The following is a 23,726-nucleotide window of genomic DNA, read 5'->3' as shown; positions in this document are numbered from 1 at the left end:
ATATAGAGTCCTTAGTTTGGGATTGAAGTTAAAATGAGGTCTTTAGCATAGGTCCACATCCAATATGACCAGGGTCCTTATATAAGGAGGAAATAGGAAATGACACAGCCATGCAGAGGCAGAACCTGGAGTGACACAAGACCGAGAATCTCTCAAGGACTGTGGGCCGTTACCAAAGCTAAGCAGAGGCAAGAGAGAATTCCTCAAGTCTCAGAGGGAGCAAGGCCTTCTAGCCTTAAGAACCGTAAGGTGCTAAAATTCTCATCTGTTTCTTTTTGCTTTGTTGTTGTTGTTGTTGTTTTTGTTTGTTTGTTTGTTTTTTGGTGCCAGGGATTGAACTCAGGACCTTGCACTTGCTAGGCAGGCAGCGGAACCCCTGAGCTAAATCCCCAGCCCTAAACTTCTCATCTTAAGTCTTCCCGTACTTGCTATTTTGTTATGACGGCCCAAGCAATTATTAGGAAAACAAAATACTTCTGGAAGATTTTTTTTCCAGTTCTTCTAAAAACTGAGAAGATACTTATATCATACCTGAGGTCATCTAAAGAGAGCATTTCAAATGTTCAGTGCCTGTACTTGATGATTGCATAAATATAAGTCTGGCAGATGGATAAAGGATTGCTCACTGCATACTGAAAAGAACCAGTTATAGAAACACATAAAAATGTCTATTTGAGGCCTATTTTTCCCCAAAGGACTTAGTGCCAAGCCATCTATTTAACAGATAGATGTAATAAACTTCAAATTGAGGGAGCTACAGCAGTCTATTCCATCTGACAAAATAGGAGAAAATGTGAAATTTCAACCATTTGATCACAGACTGTAACCAATATGAATGTTAATATTACTTATACTACATTTCTCTCATTTAAAAAATCAATTTTTAAATTAAACTTATTAGAATAGGCATATTTATATTATTCCCTTTGGTTAGCCAATGTATGATTATAGTATCCTATGGATCTTGCATATAATTTAGGAATTTTCTAAGATAAATCAGTTTTAAAATATGAAAGAAACATCATGCTTTAAAAAGTCACATTTTTATGTGTTTATCCTAGTATTGTTCTTTGATTCAAAACTGCAGAGAGCGTACTGCTCTCTGCTCTCCCACAGCTACTTTTGTCCCAACTTCCATAGCTTCTCTCTCCGATCTTCCTTGTTTCTGCAGTACATCATGAGAAGAGAACCTGCATTATGAATGTATGTGTGTGCTTCTGTGTGTGTGTGTGCGCGAGTGTGTGTGCATGTGTGTGCACGCACGTTTCACTGTTCATTTCACAAGGTCCAACCTTAATGATTGGAACCAATCCTGCTCAGCCTCCAACCCAACCAGTCCGGGAATCCACATCTACAGCTTTTCTGAACCTCTTCTGTCCCCTTCTTAGTACCATGCTTGCTCTTTCTCACCTCTCTACTTTGGAAAGCAATGGTTCCTTTGCCGGTGCAATCTTAAGACATTTCTCAGGCCTCGTATTAAACGCTTCTTTCTCCGAAAGCCTGCCAACACCTTCCTTCAGATTCCTCTGTGGCTGGCTGTCCTGGCATACGCTCCTCTGTCACCTTGAACTTTCCCTCTCAGGGGACTCATCACACACTGGTAATTGTCTTCTACTAGACTGCCACTTTCAGGGTCTTTGTTCCCCACCGTATCTACAATTCCTAGCACATCACAGTTTCTTAAGAAGTATTTGTAAATGAATAACTAAAAAAAATAAAGTATGGCAGTACAAGGAGTACTGCCAATGGTGGACTCTAGGTTTGTGTCCCCACCCTTCATTCATTCACTGAAGCCTTAACTCTCAAAGTGATGGCATAGCATTTAGAGGGAGGGCTACTGGGGGAAGATTAGGTTGAAGATGAGGCCCCAACAATGAGACTGATTAGTGTCTTCTGAAGAAAAGAAAGCTGTTCTCTCTCCTGTGGGGAGAAGGGATCTGCAAGCCAGGAAGGCAGCTCTCAGCAAGAGCTCAATCTTCAAGCGTCTTGATCCGGAACTGTGAGGAATAAATGTTTGTTGTTTCAACTACTCCCTCCATGATACTTCATTTACAGAGACCCAACATAAACTGATAGAGCTTACACGTAGACGTTATAGAGCTAAAATATGACTGTGTCATTTGCTTGTTTTTAATACTGTTATCGGATTTGGGGGGCAGGAAGTGAAGGTCTTGCTATATAGCCAGGCTGGCCTCAAATTAACAGTGATTCTCCTGCCTCAGCCTCCTGAGTACTGGGATTAAAGGTGAATGAATAACCATAGTCATGAATAACTCAAGTCACTTGGTGACCATGAACTTATTAATCAATTCTAAATCTCAGGATCATAATCTGTAAAATAGTGAAAAATAAATATATTTGAATGTTGTTATAAGGATTAAATAAAAGGGAAATTTTTTAAGGCACCATAACTGGCACTGGGTGAATACTCAATAAAAAGCATCTCCACAATACAGAAACATTTCAATGAATGCTCACAAGCAAGACCTTAATCAGGAACCTATGTTTACAGAGTCATCATTCAAAATCTATACTTGCCTAAATAAGAGAAATATTCTACCTTCTTTCATTAACAGAGCTAATGAAGTAGAATGACACAAGTTTCTTCTTCATGAAAAAGAAAATTATAGGTTCCATGTTTAAACACTGAGCCCAATCCCTAAGAAGAATGACCTGGTGAAAAGAATGATCTGGTATGTTAAGTAACTATAACACATTAATTTTGTTAATGTTATATTACAGTATATTGACTATTTGTGATTTCCAATGTTTTGCATAATTACAGAGGCATAAAGAATTCAATTTGAAACAAAGTAAATATTAAAACTGAACAGATAATTATCCACACAAGTTTGAATAATCTACATCTGTGCACTAAAAATGGCATCAAAACAGACCTACAAAATCCATAGGTTTCCATCCTTTTAGTCAGATATTTGGTTTAAGAAAAATATATTTTAAAAAACATATTGAGCTTGCATTTGCATTTTATCTCTTCACAACTGTTGTCATAATATTTATAAATAATTGCTATAATAGAATGAAATGTCACCAGCAAATAGTTGATTATTTTATTTCATTTTAAGTAAACTGTTTATCTTAATTTATAACTGAGAAAAGCAGTCAAAAACAATAATGAAATTTTTCTCTTAAAAATAAACCCAAGTTTGCCTCCATAATTATCTCTGAACATCTCTGGATGCATTCAGAACTGAATGAGCTTGGGAAAGGCAGGAGGACCGGTCCTTTTGCTGTTCAACTCAGCCTCTCAGCTCTCAGAACTGCCACCACTTATTGTTAAATATATTTTTGTAAATGGTCAATTTGAAAAGCAGATTTTAAGAAAAGATATGCTTTCTTTCTACAAATTATCCTTTAATATAATTTCTTAAAAACTGTTTTTAGATTTAGATTGCTTTAAAAATCTTAGCTGGGTGCAGTGGCACACACCTAAATGCCTACCTACTCTCGGGGGCCAACCTGACCAACTTAATATGATTTGTCTCAAAATAAAAAATTCAAAAGGTAGGAGATGTAGCCCGATGATAAAGTGCTTGCCTAACACGAGCAAAGCCCTGCGACTTAATTCCCAGCAGCACACATACATACACACGCACAAATTTAGGATTTATTATTCTCCAAGTCTATAAAAATTCCAGTGAGTATGTTCAAGAGTTCTCTGACAAAGATTCTATAAAATATTTGTAAATGGCATTCCAGGAAAAAATTAAAACTTTCCTTTTCTAGGCCAATTTAGCATTTTTCTCCTCTGTTATTCTCAGAGATAAATGACTTGGCACATCATTCTGCGTTAATAACAAAGGACTTAAAAACTATTTACCAGCATTAAAAATATGTTCAACATGGATTTTTTTTTTTACATTTATTGGTAGATGTCAACAGAAAATCATAGGAAGAGGAGAAATATAGCCAAAGACTAAAATACAATTTAACTCTTAAGTTACTTGTCAGATTATCTGAAAAAACAAAAACCCACCAAGCTCAGAGCTATATATATAACAGGAATTCCAAGCCCATGACTGCCATCTTTCCAGATTTAAATTCCCAGGCCTTTGTTAGAAATTGAACAGAAATTTTCATTTGCTTTAATGCATTGACAGATTAAACTTGAACCTCATTATGCCCTAAATATTTGTGTCCTCTCTGGATCCACTGAGGCCCAATCTCCACTGTGGTAGCATTTAGAGGTGGGCTCTTTGGGAAGTAAGCAGTTTTGAATAGAGTCAAAAAGTGGGGACCTTGCAATGGAATTGGTTGGCATTCTCATAAGAAGATAAAGAGCTTTTTGTTTCTCAGCCATGTGAGGCACAGGGAGAAGACAACAGTTGGTAATCCAGGAAGAAGACCTTCATCAAAAAACAAAGTTTGATCTTGGGTTTCCCAGCCCCTGGAACTGTAAGAAATACATCTTTGGTACTTAGGGCACCCAGCCAGAATGCACAGAATAGGACCCATATCACTAGAGAAGTAGACAGAGTAATTATTAGACAAAGTAGAAAAATGAATGCACAAATAACACACCAAACCAGACACAACCTGACCCACAACTACAGGACATCCAGTACATTCTATGATCACAGCAAGTTATGGCTCCATCCCTGGGGATGCTTGTTAATTATCAGACAAACCTTCTGCCTACGTTATTTAATAAGCAAGGAGGACAGAGAAACTTCACATCAAGAAGCTCTGAAAAAGAAAGAAATATTGCCAAATTTCTTCTTTGTGGATAATTTTTCTAAAGAGAAATGTTTTTACTCTAAGTATGGCTTCAGGATTATTCTGTGACTGAAGACCGGTTGTCTGAGGAAGATACTGGTGTGTTGCTGATAATAATCAGAAGCCTAGGACCAAAATTTTAACATGCTATATTCATGAGAGACTTAGTGAGACACTGAGCAGAACACACGCTTCTGCAGAGAATAGCTAATGGTGTGTGTGTGTGTGTGTGTGTCCATGCACTTGTTCATGTTTATGTGTACTAAGGAGTGGGACCAAGCATACTTCATATGGCTTTAAGAGCAAGCCTCACATTCTCACAAACACATCTGGTCCAGAAGCCAGATGATACATGAAGCTGACCTTGCTTCTGTTAGTGAGATATTACCATTCCCAGAATCCTCATAGGCAAATGAGCACACTAAAAGACAGAGGGAGGTGTTCCTACAATTTCAGTTTGAGAGTGTACATTAATGCGACCTCGACGAGAACGCAAAGACTAGGATTTGCAGGCTGACTGTATTTTTACAGAGAGGATACAGATAAAACAGATGATAATGGAGATAAAAGTAGGGAAGGGCAGGTGAGATGGACATGGGAAATGTGTTGGAGCTGGGTTGGCAGACTGGTGATGAAGGGGCAGAGATGACATGTGATGGAAAAAATTGGAAGGGGAAATGGGGGGGCTGGAAATGGAAAGTAAAAAAAGGAATAATGTTGGTAAAGGATAGCTTAGACAGAAATGAAAAAGCAATTATGTGATCATCTGCTGAGACAGACACAGCCATAGGCATAAACTCTAGAGCCATCTCTAAATTCTTTTATTAGTCACTAAAGCAGAAAACTGGGCCAGATCTGATTTTCAAAATATTTTCCAAATATTTGGGTCAGAAAAAGAAAATAACCTCTAATGATTTTGTAGGTCGGGGCTATGTTTAGCAAAATAGTACAGTGTTGACACAAGTAAGTTCAAGATAAGAAGCAAGTTATTATTCTTCTGTTCCAGTACTTAGTTTTTAAAATGACCCTTACAAAGCAAAACACAAAAACAAAAAATATAGAGGATAAAAAAGAAACAAAAAATCTCTATTAGATTCAGGTTATAATATAAGGTTGTAAATGTGGATATGAAAATTTTCTGACCTTTCATCCAAAAAGTATAGGGGAACAGATTGACTTTAGATTCTTATCTGGATTCAAATCTCAGTAGCATATATTTCCAGTGGTGTGGTAGCACATGCTGTCGAGTAACCTGTGCTAAACACTGGGCACAGTGCCTAAAAATAATTGTTATTTAAGTTTTTCACCATCTAATCTATTTCCTTTCAAATGAAGTAAGAAAAGGTAAAAACACTTTGTTGTGTTTTTGTTTTGTTTTGTTTTTAAATATGTCTGTACACTATTCAGCACTATGCACAGAGCTATAAGGATTTATAAAGAAATTCCAAGAATTAGCATATGCCTTAAAAATCTTACAATGCTTACAACTTCTCTGTGTTGTTGGGAAGGTGAGATTTTTTTTTTCCCTCATTGAGTTTATTGGTACTTTTTAGGTATATAGTACAGTTCCATTCATCATTGGGAGCTTGTACCTTTACATGACAGATCTTGGTTCTCATTTTTTTTCCCCATACCCCTGCCCTCCCTTCATCCCCTCCACCCTTCCCTATTTGCAAAAACTTTGTTTCCATTTTTTCATTTTCTCATATTTTTTATTTTCCCTTATATCCTTTCCCCTACCCTTCCCACTTCTCCTACACCTTTAGCCCTTTTCTTCCTATTTCACATGTTAATTATACCATTTGGATCTTATTTACATTTTTAGTTTTTCACACCAGAGGAACTATTTGGTATTTACACACGTGTGTCTTATTTATTTCATTTAAGAGTATGGCTTCAATATGCATCCATTTTCCCATGAGTGACTATTTTCTTGTTCTTTATGGCTAAGTAGTACTCCATTTTATAGAAAAAATACATCTTCTTTAAGGTGAGATTTTTTTTTAAGTATAAATTAATCTGGTTTTGGAGAAGGGACAGGAGTCTGAAATTCTTCAACACCAGAGTCAGGAAAGCCAGGAATGTGGGAGGCAGGAGGACAGGTGCAGGGGCAACTTGGACATGTTTGGTTCACATACCAAGAGGCAGGTTCACTTTTTCACATGTGATCAGAAATGATTTCATGGACTAGAGAGGCTTGCACTACCAATCACAGGTAGGACTTAGATATTTAGAAAGAATATTTCTGAGATCATAAAGCAGAAATCCAGAGGATCATCAATATCTACTTTAAAAAACTTTATGCCAATAAGATGGAAAATAAAAAAGAAATGGACAGATTTTTAGTTTGTATGAATTACCAAAGTAGAATAAAGATAACCTAAAATTCTAAACAACCCAATATCAACCAAGGAAATTGAAAATCTTACCAACTAAGAAAAGCCTGGGCCCTGATGGCTTTACTGATGAATTCTACAAGATATTTAGAGAGGAGCTACTACCACTGCTGTTTAAACTCTTCAGTGAAATTGAAAGGGAAGCAATACTCCCAATATCATTCCTGGAAGCAAGCATCACCTTGATCCCCAAGCAGAGAAAGACCCCACCAAAAAGAACTATAGGCCAATCTTACTAATGAACACAGATGCAAAAATCCTTAATAAGATACTGGCAAATAGACTACAGAAGATCATCAAGAAGATCATACACGCTGACCAAATCAGATTTATCCCAGGGATATGGGGATGGTTCAACATATGCAAATCAATAAATGTGATATACAATATTAATAGAGCCAAGGATAAAAACTATATGATCATCTCAATAGATGCATTCGACAAAATCCAACATGCACTCATGATAAAAACCCTATAAAAAATTGGAATAGATGATCTTTACCTCAATCTGATAAAAGCCATCTATAAAAAACAACCAACAAAGGGAGGGCAGGGACAAGGGGAAAAAATGAGAATCAAGACCTATCATGTAAAGGTACAGGATCCCAATAATGAATGTAACTGTATTGTATACCTAGATTGTACCAATAAACTCAATTAAAAAAAAATCAGCCAATACCATACTAAATGGTCAAAAACTGAAAAACTTCATGCTAAAGTCAGGAACAATACAAGGAAGTCCACAATCACCACCCCTGTTCAATATAGTTTTGGAAACTGCCACAGCAATTAGACAAGAGACGGAAATAAAAGGGATAAAGATAGGAAAAGAAGAAGTCACATGTCACTATTTGCAGATAACATGATACTCTACATAGAAGACCCCAAGAACTCCACCAGAAGTCTTCTAGACTTAATAACTAAATTCAGTAAAGTAACTGGATACAAGGTTAATGCATAGCAATTGATCACTTTTCTGTATATGGAAAACAGATTCACTGAGAGAGAAATGAGGCAATCAATTGCTTTCTTAACAGCATTCAAAAAATTGAAAATACCTAGGAATCAACCTCATAAAAGGAATCAAAGACATCTACTATGAAAACCACAGCACTCTGAAAAAAAAGATAATTGATGAGGATATCAGAAAGTGAAAAATCATCCCTTCCTCCTGGGTAGGGAGAATCAGCATAGGGAAAATGGCCATACTTCCAAAAATACTATATAGATTCAATGCAATCCCAATTGAAGTCCTAGCAGCATACTTTGCAGACCTTAAGAAAATAATCCAAAAATTAATTTTGAACAAGAAGAGACCTAAATAGCAAAAGCAGTTCTAGGCAACAAAGAGAAGTTGGGGGTATCACAATCCCCAACTTGAAACTATACTATGAAGCTACTGTGATAAAAACAGCATGGTACTGGCTAAGAAACAGACATGAGGACCAGTGGAACAGATTAGAAGATGCAGAGATAACTCCAGACGCACTCAGCCACCTCATCTTTGATAAAGGAGCCAAACACCCTCACTGGAGGAAAGATAGCCTCTTTAATAAATGGTGCTGGAAAAACTGGGTTTCCAACTTGCCAAAGACTAAGACTAGACCTATATCTCTCACCATGTACTAAATTTAAATCAAAATGGATTAAAGATCTAAATATTAAAAAAGAAACAGGTTAGGTAGAACTCTTGAAGACACTGATGTAGGAGAAGATTTTATGAACAAAACTTCTGTAGTCTGTGAGCTAGCACAATCAACAAGTTGAATGTCTTCTTATTAAAAAACTTCTGCACAGCAAGAGAAACAACCTACAGTGTGAAAAGACAACCCACAATGTGGAAAAAATCTCCACCAGCTGTTCCTCAGACAAAGGTCTACTATCCAGAATAAATAAAGAACTTTAAAAAAAATATGACCCCCCTCAAATTTAAAGACCCAATCCAAAAATAGCCAACTGAAATCAACAGACACTTTTCAGACGAAGTAGAAATAGCAAATAAACATATGAAAAAATGTTCAACATCACTGGTCATTTGAGAGATGCAGATGAAAACAATTCTGAGATTCCACCTCACCCCAAAATGAATGGCTGCTATCATAAAATCAAACAATTACAAACGCTGGCAGGGCTGTGAGGAAAGAAGAACCCTGCTCCACTACTGGTGAGAGTGTTGACTGGGGCGACCACTGTGGAAATCAGTATGGAGATACCTTCAAGAACTAGGATTGGAAGTCCCATTTGATCCAGCTATTCCCCTACTGGGTATCTTCCCCAAAGAATTGAAAGAATAGTACCATAGTGAAATATGTGCACCCATGTTCATAGCAGCACAATTTGTTATAGCTAAAACTTGGAAGCAGCCCAATTGCCTATCAATCAGTGAGAGACTGGATAAAGAAAATGTGTGTGTTTTATTTTTTAATAAAGTGGAGTACTACTAAGATATAAAAAATGAGAAATTGGAGACATGTAAAGCTAAATGGATGCACATTGAAGCCGTACTCTTAAGTGATATAGGACACGCATGTATATATTAAATAGTTTCTCTAGTGTGAGAAATTGAAAGTGTAAGTAAGGAGTAAAAGGTATAATAGACAATGTGAAATAAGAAGAAAAGGGACAAAGAGGAAGGGGAAATGGATGGGGTAAGAGCAAGGAAAGAAGGGAATGAAATTAATACCAGAAAATGAAGAAATGAAAACAAAGCCTTTGCAGATAGGGAGGGTGGAGGGGTTGAAGTGAAGGCAGGGGAATGGGGAAGAAATTAGAACCAAGATGGATTATGTAAAGGAACAAATTTCCAACAATGAATGTCATTATTATTAACACACCAATAAAATGAATTAAAAAAAGAACAATCACGTAGATATGCAAAGCAACTGAAAACAACGACAAAGCAGTTATGAAAACAAACCTGGAAATATAGTTACTTGCACATACGAGTCCCTCCCCAAGTGCCCTTCATAGCCTGTCTGCCATGGCATGCATTCTGAGTCTCCCATCTTTTGAAGTGTTCAGTACATATGAAATTGCATCCCAAGATACACAACTTAAAAGTTTCCAAATGATATTCAACCTCTATTTTTAAAAACTAGAAATATGAAAGAAATTAACTGCAAACTATTTTCACCAATAAAATTGAAAAATACTCTCAAATTTTGTAAGGGCATTGACAGGGCATGGAAGTAGAGATTCTCAAAAGCGCTTAGGATATATTAGAATTATAACTGAACATATCTCTTAACTCTGTATCTCTTTATATAAATTTCTCCTAAGAAAAAAAATATCACATAGTGTACAGAGATGTATGGTCAAATATTTTATGTAATGTCAGACAACTGGAAGCCAGCTAAATGACCATCAATAGTCAACTTCATAACTCATAAAAGACTGTATCATAAAATTTATTCAGCCATTTTCTATCTTTTATCATGAAAAGGTATATTAAGTGAAATAGAGGGCCCCAGAAGACTATCCTATAAAACCACATAAAAAATGATGAACAATGTTTGAGTCATGAGTATATTTAGATTGTATAATTTAAGGTGATTTTACTTCCTTACATTTCTTAAGGAGTTTATTACTAATATTATTTAAAATTATGTACTTTACAATATGAAGAAACAATAAATCTACTTTCATTTTGGAGAACAAGTCTTCCCTAATCATTGAGAATTCTGTAAAAGAAGTTGTAGCAGGCTGGCACCAAACAAGAGCTTGGGAAAATGACTCCCAAAGTCCTGAAGGCAACTGATTCACTGATTTTTTTTTTTTTATAGGACAGATTCTGGGTGCAACCCTCTCACAAAGTGGTTTTTGGAAAAAGATGACAGGAAGAATGATCTCACTTTCCCCTGAACCTAGATACATCATTTTAGTCTTCTTTCTTTGATGAATGGTGAGCTTCCTAAGGCCTGGGAAAGTGTCTTGCTAACTTACCCTTCTCAAAATCCCAGCCTAGAAACAAAGTAAGCCACCAATGTGTAGATTGGGACTAAAACTGCTATATGTTGTTTGCTTCTGAGCTATTAAAAATGGCTTTGGAGATGTATTAGCTTTCTATTACTATAATAAAAAACCTAAGACAATCAACTTATAAAGAGAAAAGGGTTAATTTTGGCTTGATCACAGTCTTGGAGATTGCAGTACATGATCAGCTGGCCATTTTATATGGCAGCATATGGTGGAGGTGGAGGAGCCACATATCTCACAGGTAGGATTCAGAACAGAGGAAGAAGACAATGGCTCCTGTTCTCTCCTTCAAGGGCCTATCCCAGGGATCAGAAGACCCCGAGGTAATCCTCATCTCTTAAAGTTTTCACCACCTCCAAGTTATGCCAACCTGGGACAAAGTCTTTAACACTGGGTCTTGGAGGGATGTTTCAGATCTAAATGACAGCAGTGGAAGTCTCTGATCAAAATGTTCCCACTGGATTGTGCTTATATGCTATAGAGGTGCCATTTGCAGATGTCCTATCATCTGAATTTATTTCTGCTAATGTGATGCTTCTTGATTTCTTGCCTTTCCACCAGCAGCATAAGAACTTAATTATACTGTCATGAGCTAAGACTGAACTTTATTTTATATTGCACTTATGTTCCATGACACTGTGATGTGCAGACTCACAGTCACTGCATACACCTATAACAGGTAATCTCAGAGTGATTTGTCTTTCTGATATCCTGCCTCCGTGGTCACTTTTGCATTCAAGCACCTGGAGGGGAGCAGAGATGCAGCCATTATCTCTGCAGATAAAATGCTCTGCTCAGTGGTGGCCATTTATTGTTTCCTTCTGTCAGCAGCAGGAACAAATACACATGGATCACAGTTCAGGGTAAAATTTCTCTTTGATATGACACACACATTAGTACAGAAGTAATATTTGGATGAACTACTTCCTCAGATTTATAGAAGTGATGGGACATAACTGTTCCTCACCAGCTATTGAATCATTTCTTCTCAGCGACAAGGCTAGTGACTCTCACGCATTGGCAACTGTTATACTGACTGAAAGGATCACTGATATCATGGTCAGTAATAGTGACAACCATGACACAGGCATTCCTTTATGCTGAACCTTAAGGTACATAACCTTTTAATTCTGGGTTGTTCTTTTACCTTGGCCAGGTGAGAATTGATCCACTTTGTGAAAGTTCGTTTTTGTACAATCTCTTGTTCATCTAGAAAGAAAACACATAGATAACACAATGTGTTATGAAGGTATATCATGAAAAAACAGTTGTATAACTAGAAATAATCATAAAGTTATTTTATCTTCTAAATCATTTTATCAATCATTGTCTTGAAGGAGCAAGAAAACTTTCAATATATAACCAACTAGACTAATTCTTTTAAATTTATCAGCAAATACTTTGCAATTTATGAGATGTTAGCCCATGCTTACCTTCATTCAGTTATTGAAAGTTCACTCATGAATTATCTCTTAATGAAGTTATTAAGAAGAAACTTTATGGAGACCAACTAAGTGTCAAGGTTTATGTCAGATGCAAAAGGGTACAGAGAGACAAGCAGGACGATGTCTGTGCCGTGAAAGATGGAAAGATGGATAAGCGAGGGCCTCTGTCTTGTGGAGTTGGGCAGTAATGCAGTAAGAAAGAGCTGCATCAAGGAGCCATTACAGGAACCTATACACAACGGGGAATGAGGGGACTGCCCCATATCTCCACCTCCCAGCGTCCACGCTTTCATGTAGGCAGACAGTGGGCAGTTTGCTTCTTATTTATAGAATGTGCCTGAGGGACTAGGATGTCAAGCCATGATCACATTATTTTACGTACTTGAGCTGTTCTCCTGCTGGCCTCGAAGCACCAAGCAGGTATGGAGCTATGCTGTGTCATATTAATTAGCTATGCTGTAAAGCTAGTAAGGAGGGTTCATGCTGGGAACCTTGAGCCCTTTTAGGAATGGGACCTCCTGCCATGTCCAGTAAGAGGTGGGGCCCTAGTCTTACAGCCATAGGGAATGAATTCTGTGGACAGTGAACAAGGTCAAAAGCAGATCTTCCCTAGCAGAGCCTGGGGATGAGACGAAAGCCTGCTAGACCCCAGAAAGGTGTGGCTACACTGTGCACGGACTCCAAACCCACCAAAATGTGGAGACAAATGGGCGGTCTTAAACTGCTCAGACTGTGGTGATTTGTTACACAGCAAGAGAAGACTAACTTAGAAGGAAAATAATAGAGCCCAGGAAGACTTAACTAGAGGTTTAAAGAGATGAAGGTCAAGGAGCGATACCATGCAACACCTTAGAAAAAAGGGGTGAAATCTGTTCACTGTCTGACATCTACCTAGCTGTCAGCTATTTGTTAAACACTCAGATCTTGTGGGAGGTGGAGATGAAGAAGACACAATCCCAATTCCTCTCTCTTTGAGGAAGGATGCTCAAGTCCACATTTCTAGATCTGACCTTGCCCAGGCTTCATCTCAGGGGGTCTGAGTGTTTGCTCAAATGTGAATTTCACCAATGTGACAAACAGGCATGAACAAAATGAATGAATAAAATCAATAACAAGATCTTTTAATTTGAGAAAATTGTGGATATAGCCATAAAATTTGTCGAATGTCATTATTTCTAATATATTTTCAAAGTGCATTCTTGTTTTAACAAAATGCGTATTAAAATGCATAATAAAAACAAACTGGTTTATAATAGGCAATGTTTCCTGTTTACCAGGTCTTAATACCTACATATGTTTGTATGTGTGTGCACATGCGGGTTACATTATAGTTTAAGTATTTAAATTAATTATATATGTAACCACTATTGTAGATATTATGTGAATTAACTCAGTTTTTATAACAAACACATATTAGGAACTATTACAGTTTCAATTTTGGATATAAAAGCACATTGAATGAGACATATTGAATTTCTATATTTTTGCCAAGATCACCCAGGCACAGTCATGTTTTAGACTCTAGAAGTCTGATACCATAACAGCTACTCAAGTATAACATAAAATTGGTGTATTAGACTTATCAAATATTAATTACATGGAAATGGCAAGCCCATGGTTAAATAAATTTGGCTTTGACCAGGGATACTTCAGATTGTATAACCAGAGTCATATTACAGCAAAAATAACATTGGCTAATCAAACTGAGTTTATGGAATTCAGAGGTTTATACTACATTAACTGAAATTCTAAATCTAAAAAGACAATAGATACTGTTACAGAGTGTGTGCAAATACTGATACAATTTGAGATTAGAACCTTCTATAAACCAAGATGTCATTTTTGGAAATGTAAATGTAAATTAAGTGTGTGCAGGATGTTATAAATTTAAGAATAACTAGCAATGCTGTATTACCTCCTGATTTTACATTGCTTTGTTTTCTGCTACCACCTTCCATTAGAAAGTGCTGCACTGTAATGGTTTCACCTGATGGCAAGTCTCTGAGTTTATATTTAGAGTTCACCAAAAAGTCCTTCTCTAGAAAGCTCAGATTATCTTTTTGGTGGCATTGTATATATCTAAATGTCAAATGCTCTTCATACCTCCTTTTATCTTGTATGGAAAAACAGATTTCACTGGTCTGTAAAAATCTACCTCTAATATTTATCAGATACAGCCAGTTGAGTTCTAATTAAACATTTTCTAATTTTACTATTTTCCTAAATGAAAAATAATTCTAAAACTTAATTATGTCAGACAATTCTTATTTTTGACATAAAATCAGAAGAATATACTTGATGATTTGGTAATTGAATCTGATTCCAAAAGCAAAAATAATTTAAATTGTAGAAGTACTATAGACATGCATGAATGTCTACCAACTTTCACTCTAAAAAGTTATGATCAACAATGATTCCTTATAATGTTGTTGACAACCAAACTAACTCCTATGTTATGGGTTTTTCAGGTTTTCCTTTTATATACCTCATTATAAAATGATACATGTGAATATGAAATGAATATTTCATAGTACTTATGCATTTTAAATATATTTAATTAGTAATAATCTACTTGCTGATTTTCCTGTCTTCAGCATTTCAAAACAACTTTTTAATGTGGTCTTTCACATGTTAATCCCTACACCTGCCGTTATTTTACTAAAGACAGTAACTTACACATTTTGCTGAAAATGTATTTTAGTTATGGACAGAGGAAAATTTATCTTATCCCACCAGTAAATTCAGTCCTCTAGTTCTAAAGATCACAGAGAACAAAGAACTGATCTGTGACTGGTTTTATTCGCTAATCTGATCTGTACCAACATCAGTCCAGCTCAAGCCATCACCTGGATGCCTCTTCACTCCCACCTCCACGTTGTCTGACTTTTTTCCCCACATTCTTATCTATTACTTCCCAGTAGATATTTAAGAAATAAATGAAAGAGGTTTCATTTTACTCAGTGGTGGAGTACCTGCTTGTCTTATGAGAGATCCTGGGATTAATCCCCAGCGTCTTCTCCACCCTCACAAAAGAGGAAAGAAATGGATGGATAGATTTGCTAATGAAGTACTGGGACAGAGACAGAGCCTCTGCTTGGGAGGAACTAGCAGTACCATGAAAGGAATAGACATCTGTACAATAACTCAAAGCAGGGTGTCCCTGACATTGGTGGAACACAAAGATGTCTAGGGAACATAAATACAGGAGCAAGTAACTCTTCTACAGAGTAATGAGGTGGGCTGGAAGTTCCAGAGAAGCTAAAGGTAGGAGGTATGATTGAATCAAACATCACATGATATCAGGAAATGTCCAGGTGGAGAAAAATGCATAAAATGGCTCAAGAAGCTATCAGAAGTAGAATAAAAAACCAGTAAAGGTACAGGCACCAGGGATGCTTTGCAGATATCTGTTGGAGAAGGAAGATTATCAGATTCTAGATAGGATTGCAGCAACAAGGCAGAGGAGAGGTGGAGCCAGAGAAGGAAGTGGGTGCTCCCCAGATACAAAGTTATAATAGATTAACTAAAACCAGTTTGGGGTAAGGATATTCCTGGTTAGAGGTGAATCAAATCCCCCTTTCTCTCTCTTATAACTTGAGTTGTGATTTATTTTTAAAGACCAGACTATGCAAAATTAACAATATGCTTATGGCAGTAACTCTCTGGGCCCTTCTTTCCTGGTCTTCCCTTTTTGGTCCTCTTTGAAAAGAATTTGGTTATATAAACTTCACAAGCTGGAGGCTACTGTGATCATACAAGCACATAGCCCTGAAAAATGTTGGTAGAGGAAATGACTCCAAAATCCAAGGCAATATCTTTCTGTAGTGAAAAATAAAAGGAATTGGCTCAGTGCTTAATTTCTATATTTCTTGGAACGCTTTTAGATATTTCTTCAGTATTTTCCCATTTCAAGACAAGATTGTGTTACATGCAAAATGCACAAATGAGGCTCACCATAGCAGGAGTGATAACATGTGACCACACTCAACTAAAGTCAACAGTTCTTCTCCTGATGTGTCATACCAGTAGGGACTGCACATGTTACACACTGTGTTTTACCCTAACAACCTACGCATTCCCCTGGCACAGAGAGGTCAAAATAAAAGATGGGGATGGGACACTGCAAAGCCTTTGCCATCGATCACAAACATGCACTGTCTAAACACAGGTAAATGACCTTTTGTATTAGTCACAATACCAAATACCTACAAGTTAGAGAGATTTAAGAATCTCCCAGTTTCCGTTCAAGATCTGCTGGCTCCCAGACAAAGAAACATGACAGAAGGATTTGGTGAAGCAAAGCTGCTTGGTTCATGGTGGCAGGGAAGCAGGGCAGGGGGAGGAGTGACAGAGTAAAAGGGGGAAAGGACCAGATGTAGGCCCCAAGACCACAGCTCCATGAGCCACCCAGACACACCAAGAAGAACTGTGTTTCAGCAACTCCCAGAGTAGATCCCAGGTCCCAAAGCTGATCGCGTTGAAACTCCACCATAACTGCCACGCCTGTCAATTCTGCTTCGCAGTGAATTGTCCACATGCAGTATGTTACATAAAACTGTACCGTAGAGTTCTATTCTCACTAGCTCATGAATAGTGTTATTAAATTTAAAATATTAAAATATGTGCCAATGTACTTTTATTAGATGACATTTTAAAATGTTAATAGTAATTGAAATTAGTTTATATTGAAGAAATTCTTCTATAAGAATTTATTTTTGTCTCTGCTTTTGAGACATGTCACCCTTATACATGAGTATGTATATACTGATGTATAATGAATTCTGTTAGAATCATGAAAAATCCTAAGAAGTAAAATAGTGAATTCCTAGGTTTATTCATCTTTAATGTTATACTTAGTATATAAATACCAAGAAGGATAAACATTGCTTAAGTGGATACGTATAGATCAAAATCATTATTTCTGGCAAAAATATTAAATGTATCAAATATGATTCAATCATGACATCTCCCAACAGTTTATGATTTTTGCATATTATCATTATATTTTATGTCTTTAATAACAGTGATGGCTTAAATAAGAACACTATGGTTCTAATTTCCTGAAAATATAAATAAATTTAACATAAATCACATATTTACAGTCATACTGCCCCCAACTCTACCGTACAAAAATAATTTCACCATTTTTAATGTGGATGGAGTCAGCTCAATGATAAAGATGGATATATATTTAAACATGAGTATGTAGCTGGATTTCTTGCCACTACCAAATAATTTGGCTAACAGTGAAATCAACAACAAAAGCGTAAAGTGATAATGTAGTAATTATTAAAAGCCATAATTGGATGACCCATGTAAAATGACTTGCTTTGGGTTCAGAATTATATTTCCCCAATTAAAGATTGATAATGACTATAATAACCACTGACTTTGTTATTTATGGGCAGAGTTTAAGATATACTGAATAGTTCAACACAATAAAATAATTTCCCAGTGCTTATAATCACTCAAGGTTAAGATTTTTAAAGCAAACATCTTATTTCCCCCACTCCTTTAATCTGGGCTGGTTTTAAGAATCGCATTGATCCCTAATGTGCCTGCAGTGATGATTTGGTGATAATTGAGGCTGAACTTTAGGAAGCATTAATGTTCTTAGAACTCTGACCTGTGAGTACTACATAAGGAAGCTGGTTTAGGATCCCAAGGGTCAAAACAGCCCACGGAGGAGAACTGAGGCACTCCAGGTGCCAGCCTGCAACAACTTCAAGACACCTAAGTAAGCTGTCTCGTCCACTTGTTCCACCCGAAAGCAGCCCTATGAGTGAGCCCAGGCACAGCTGGCAGAAACAGCCAATCCACTCACAGCAACATGAGGGATCCTAACATCATTGCTTCTCGAAGCCACTAAAATTGGGTGGTAATTTGTGGCACAGTACTATTGGATGGAAACAGAAATTACCAGGAATGTGGTGCTGCTCTGTCAAATATCTAAATCATGTGGTACTGGCCTTGGGACTGAGTGAGGTAAGGAGTACAGTGAGGGAATTGCTCTTGATGATTGGAGGAGTAGACACAGCAGTTTGTATATTGTGTATTCTATCATCTGAAGTAACCTGGACTTGTGCATCTGACTAAAGAGGTTCCCGAAGAACACCGAAAGTGTCAAGTGGCTCCTTTGGATGCATGTTATAAGGCACCAGAAGAGAAAGATGAACCAACGAAAGAACTGTTTTGATTGTAAGCATGAGTTACAAAACACACAGAAGGCCTAGCTTATGGAAGATTGAGAATAAGATTTGCTTTTCCTGGATTTTGCAGGAAAATAATTTACAAAGCAAGAAATAGCTTCAGAGTAATATCACTCAAGGGTACAATGGTAAGACTTGTGAAAAACTTAAACATTTGACATTTAAACTTGACATTTTTAGATTCATCATATAAGTGAGATCATATAGCTTCTCTCTCATTCTTTCTCTTTCTCTTTCTTTCCTTCTTTCTTTCTTTCTTTCTTTCTTTCTTTCTTTCTTTCTTTCTTTCTTTCTTTCTTTCTTTCTTTCTTTCTTTCTTTCTTTCTTTCTTTCTTTCTTTCTTTCTGCACAATGTTTTCCAAAATCATCCATATTGTAGCAAATGGCAGCATATCCTCCTTTTTAATAACTAAATAATATTCCCAGTTGAACTTTCTTTATCTGTTCATGGCTGTGTTATTTTTGGTTGTAGTAATAATTTCACAATGTGTACATATATCAAATCATCACATAGTATACCTTAAAATATATCAATTAATATATTTCATATTCACAATTGAATATATTGATTATATTTTAATCAATTGAGAAAACAAGAGAAAATTTAGAAAGATATAAGGTCGTGCCTAGTAGGCCTGCTCAACTAGACAAGCAACCTTCTAAGAAATTTAAAGTCATTGCCCAAAGCAGCCTCATATGTGTTCAAAGTTTCTTTCAAACTTCATAATGAACTCCAAACCAATGTTTATGAATCCAGCTTGTATTAAGGAGGCAGGACAATTTAAAAAGAACAGAAAGTGGCCTGCCTTGCAAGCGCAAGGACCTGAGTTCAATCCCCGGTACCCCTCACCCAAAATAAAAATAAATAAATAAATAAAAAGAACAGAAAGCTTAGGAACTATGACTGCACGAGGCTAGAGAGAAGACTAAGACTATGATTAGTCATAATCATGTGCTGCTCCTTCCTTATCTTGCTCATAGAGTTGCCATGTGCACCTCACTGGTGCCACCTTCTATTTGATCCCTTTTAGAACAAAACGAGCCATTGCAATGACCCTGCCCCTTTTTCACCATTGCATGTTGGAAAATGGGGCCAAGGGCCACAGACTCAGAGGAATTACACCTGGAACATACCCTGTATCTGCCCGATCTAAATGACACAATCTTAGACTTGGAACTTGATCCCAAACATGGAGCTGAATGTAACTTGTGGTTTTTGGAGAGGGTGTGTTTGTGTTTTGCATGTAGGAAGAATGCAAACCATAGTGACCAGAGAATAGTTTTTAAAGTATGGCTACAAAATCCTCTGGTTGCAGTAGGCACCTGCCCTTGCAATGCGACTTTGTCTTTCCTCCCGTCAAGTGTTGAATTGATTTTCCCTTCCTTTAAATTTGATCCCTTTCGTACTTACTTTTATTAATAATGCATCAGAAGAGACTTACTTCATTGATCCTTTGCTTTAAGAGACCTGCCAATTTCTGTTTTAGTTCTGCTGGATTACTGTCTTTAAATCCCTGTGTAAAGAAACAGTCTACTTGGAAGGACAAGAATCCATGCAGAGAAGAACAAGGGTGTCACATCCGAGAATGAAAGTCAACTGGAAGACAGGTGAGGTATCTGGGACACTCTGACTTGGCCAGTCCTGCAGCTAAACTCAGCCACGGGTAAACCCAGGTAAAGGGACAAATCGTGGCACTAGACTGAGGCTCACACATTTGATACTTCTTTTATCCTAGCCCCATCCATATCTGATTATATGGTCCTCCTTGGATGAAAACATTTTCCCCCAACGTTGAATCCACAGAGACTAATTCCCTGGCCCATCATATATATATATGCATATGATAATACATACATATACATGATATATATGTAGATATAATTATGAAAAATACAATGAATGTTTTAATTTTAAAAAATTTGTTACCATAAAAGCCACATTGCAATTAATCTTCCGCAGATACTCTCCCTTGATTTGAACACATTTATCTCATTCTTCATGCCACAGTTTGAGCCAACAGCACATGGTCATAGATTGAGTGAATAAGGTGCGTGAGGGTACAGCATAATATTTATACAAGCCTACTTTCTATTGGATGGGACATGCAACCGTGCTCACTGTATTTTTTATCATAGCTCATAAAGACATTTATGAAAGAAGACTTCCAGAACTGCTTCAGGAAAAGGCAGGAATGAGGAAAAACATGTTTGAAAGCGGGGAGAATATTCTGACAGGAATTAGTGGCAATGCGTCATTCACTGTAGCAAATTTTAAAAAATTTAAGTATATGCCATAAATTTTGATCACACATTGTATGTCCTATGTAAAATTATCCAACCAGCCAATCCACAAATCTAGATTGTCATACATGATGACTTATGATTGTTTTAAGACAACAATGTTTTGAAGCAGTTTTTGGCTAACTAAAACGAGGATATTTATGTGTCATATTTTCTGTGTGTGTGTGTGTTTGTGTGTGTGCGTGTGTGTGTGTGTAATCCTCTTTCTTCTCCTGCATTCTGTGTTCCACAATGGAAAGATAGGATTACTTGGTTCAGTTCATCTGCTGAGCCTTTGATGCTCTGTTCAAATGAATAACGGACAAGCAGAATGGCAAGGAATGAAGGCACATGGGAGTCTCTATCTAAGATCCAGCATGGACTGATGGGAGAAGACAGAGAAAGAGAGAGAGAAGATCATGAGCTCTTTGGAGCAGTGACTCGAGGAAAATGATGAAGTGACCTTTTTAGGGGTCCTGCCTGTTCTGAGTGTTCTAAACACTACTTCAATTTTTGTTCAAGTGAATGTTAGGAAAGATATATTGTTCTTAATGTTTTTGGAATAGGAATTGTATTTCTTTTGCATGTACAACTAGTGGAAGGATCAAAATAGCCCAATTTCATTAGTTACACTTGCACAATTTAGCACCGTGTTACATTAAATTGAAAGCACGTGAGGTGACATGAATATGATTGCTTCAGTTCCTAAGTTAGAGTTTCCCAACCTCAGCACTGTTGACATCTTGGGCAGCCATTCTGGCTGTGGGAGACTGCCTTCTGCACAACAGGATGTTTAGCAGTGTCTCTGGTCTCTACCTGCTGGATGCCAGCAGCAGCTCCTCCAGCCTGATAATCAAAGATGTCTTCAGACATTGCCAGATTTGGTGGGGGCGTGATTATCCCAGTTCACAGTCATACAAACTATGCTTTGTATTTACATGTGACAATGGGTATAAGCCAGCATGGGCATTTACTTTTATTTTCAATGTTTCAGTTGAATTAATCATTGCCCAATTAGCTATTCCAAAAAGTTAACATATTAGCCCATTCCCACAGTTTAATATTCTTATTTAGGCCACAATCTTTTACCCTGAGATGGATTTACTTTGAAAGTACAAAAACGTAACATATCTAACGTAGCAACATTTTATGGAAAGTCATACAGAAGTTACAAGATTTTTTTCAGGATGAATGATAAAATGTCCTATGACTTCTGAGATATTCTGTTATTAGAAACTGGTCTTATGTGATGGGCAGAAATGGGTGAGAAGAGAATGCATTTAGCCGGAAAAATTCAGAAACAAACAAAAAATGAATTTAAAATACAGTTCATAGACTTCAAGTGGCCACTGTCAGTTAAAAATATAAGCTGAACAATTTATTGTAAGAATTTCAATTTGTCATTGCCAGGTCAGGGATATTATACAGCATGTCAGTCAGCTAAATGCAAGAAAATATTTCAAAATTCAAAGATTTAGAATGTATTTGTGGGGATAGGTGAATGATTTCATACAGAAATATATCAGCCAATATGTCAGGCCCTACGTTAGTCCCAGGGCTGACAATGGAGAGATGATTAAATCTCACAGACAATCTGTACTCTGGGGTGTGGGAGGAGGTAACAGGTGCAGCAGCCTTGAAGCCTTACATGGCAAGTTCATAATTTTTTTAGTAAATCACTTAGTGAATTTAGGCAAAAAGTGATCCAAGTTGAGAAAAGGCTATTCATAACTTTTTATCCATTTAATGTGAAATCTGTGATCTTCTCTGTAAGATTGATTGCAATGTGGAGACAGACCATGGTTGGGCAGATACATGATATGTATCTATTTATGCACTATATTATAGTTCTAAACTTTAAGATTCTGAATTAGAAAATGAAGCTTGGCTCTTAGAAATCTGGATCAAGAATTCGGTGTATAGTATAGTACAATATAGAGATTTGCATGCAGAAAACAATCATAATAAAGAGAAAGAGGCAATAAATATGAGACAGACAAAAACAGCTGAGCTTTCTATGGCATTACCCACTGGTGGCTTCCTTCTATACCTTTTAGTTCTAAATAAAGATAATAAATTTGAGTAGTTTGGCAAAAATTGTTTTATTTTTTCCTGGTATCTTTTTTCTTCCTCTATTCGTAGATACAAATGTTACAAAAGAAAACGATTACATAATGGAGTAATAAAAATGCTTTATATCTGAAAAACACCTTCATTTTCATGTTTTTGTGTATACATCTCATTTGGCTCTCACAGTAACCTGCTGAGTAAGGTGACAGGTGGAGGAGGCTGGGGGTATCATTAGCCAGGATGTACACAAGGAAACGAAAGCCCAGTGGAGCTCAGGAATTGTGCCAGGGTGCAATGGGGGAGTTGTGCTAGTGAAGTAAATCAAACACAGAAGAACAAATGCTGCCTAGTCTACTGACTGATATGTGGGAACTGAAGAAGCTGATCTTGCAGAAGTTAAGAGTAGAATGGTGGTTACCAGTGGACTGGGAGAGGGAGGTGGCAGAGGAGGGATGGGAGAGATTGGTCACCAGATACTAAATTATACCTATGTAGAAGGTACTGGCTCTGTCAGTGACACAGTAAAGTAAATACAGATAAAAATAATGACTGTATAACTCAAAATAAGGGATTCTAAGTGCATTTTCCATAAGAAATAGTAAAAGTTTAAGATG

General features: G+C 36.9%; 1 protein-coding gene across 2 annotated transcripts in view; it reads right to left on the bottom strand.

The window, feature by feature from the left end:
- LOC117286012 (nesprin-1-like) overlaps positions 1 to 23,726 on the bottom strand; it is a 171,336-nt gene that overhangs the window by 87,358 nt on the left and 60,252 nt on the right. For both annotated transcript variants that reach the window (XM_033763310.1, XM_033763311.1), the window contains exon 3: positions 12,256 to 12,317. In XM_033763310.1, the coding sequence (XP_033619201.1) occupies positions 12,256 to 12,317 (62 nt within the window). The remainder of the gene's footprint in view (positions 1 to 12,255; positions 12,318 to 23,726) is intronic.

This window comes from Fukomys damarensis, unplaced genomic scaffold, assembly GCF_012274545.1.
Source record: "Fukomys damarensis isolate Sample0158 unplaced genomic scaffold, DMR_v1.0_HiC HiC_scaffold_14, whole genome shotgun sequence".
Lineage (NCBI taxonomy): Eukaryota > Metazoa > Chordata > Mammalia > Rodentia > Bathyergidae > Fukomys > Fukomys damarensis.
Note: the sequence above shows the minus strand (reverse complement) of the source record. Positions and strands in the feature narration are given on the sequence as shown.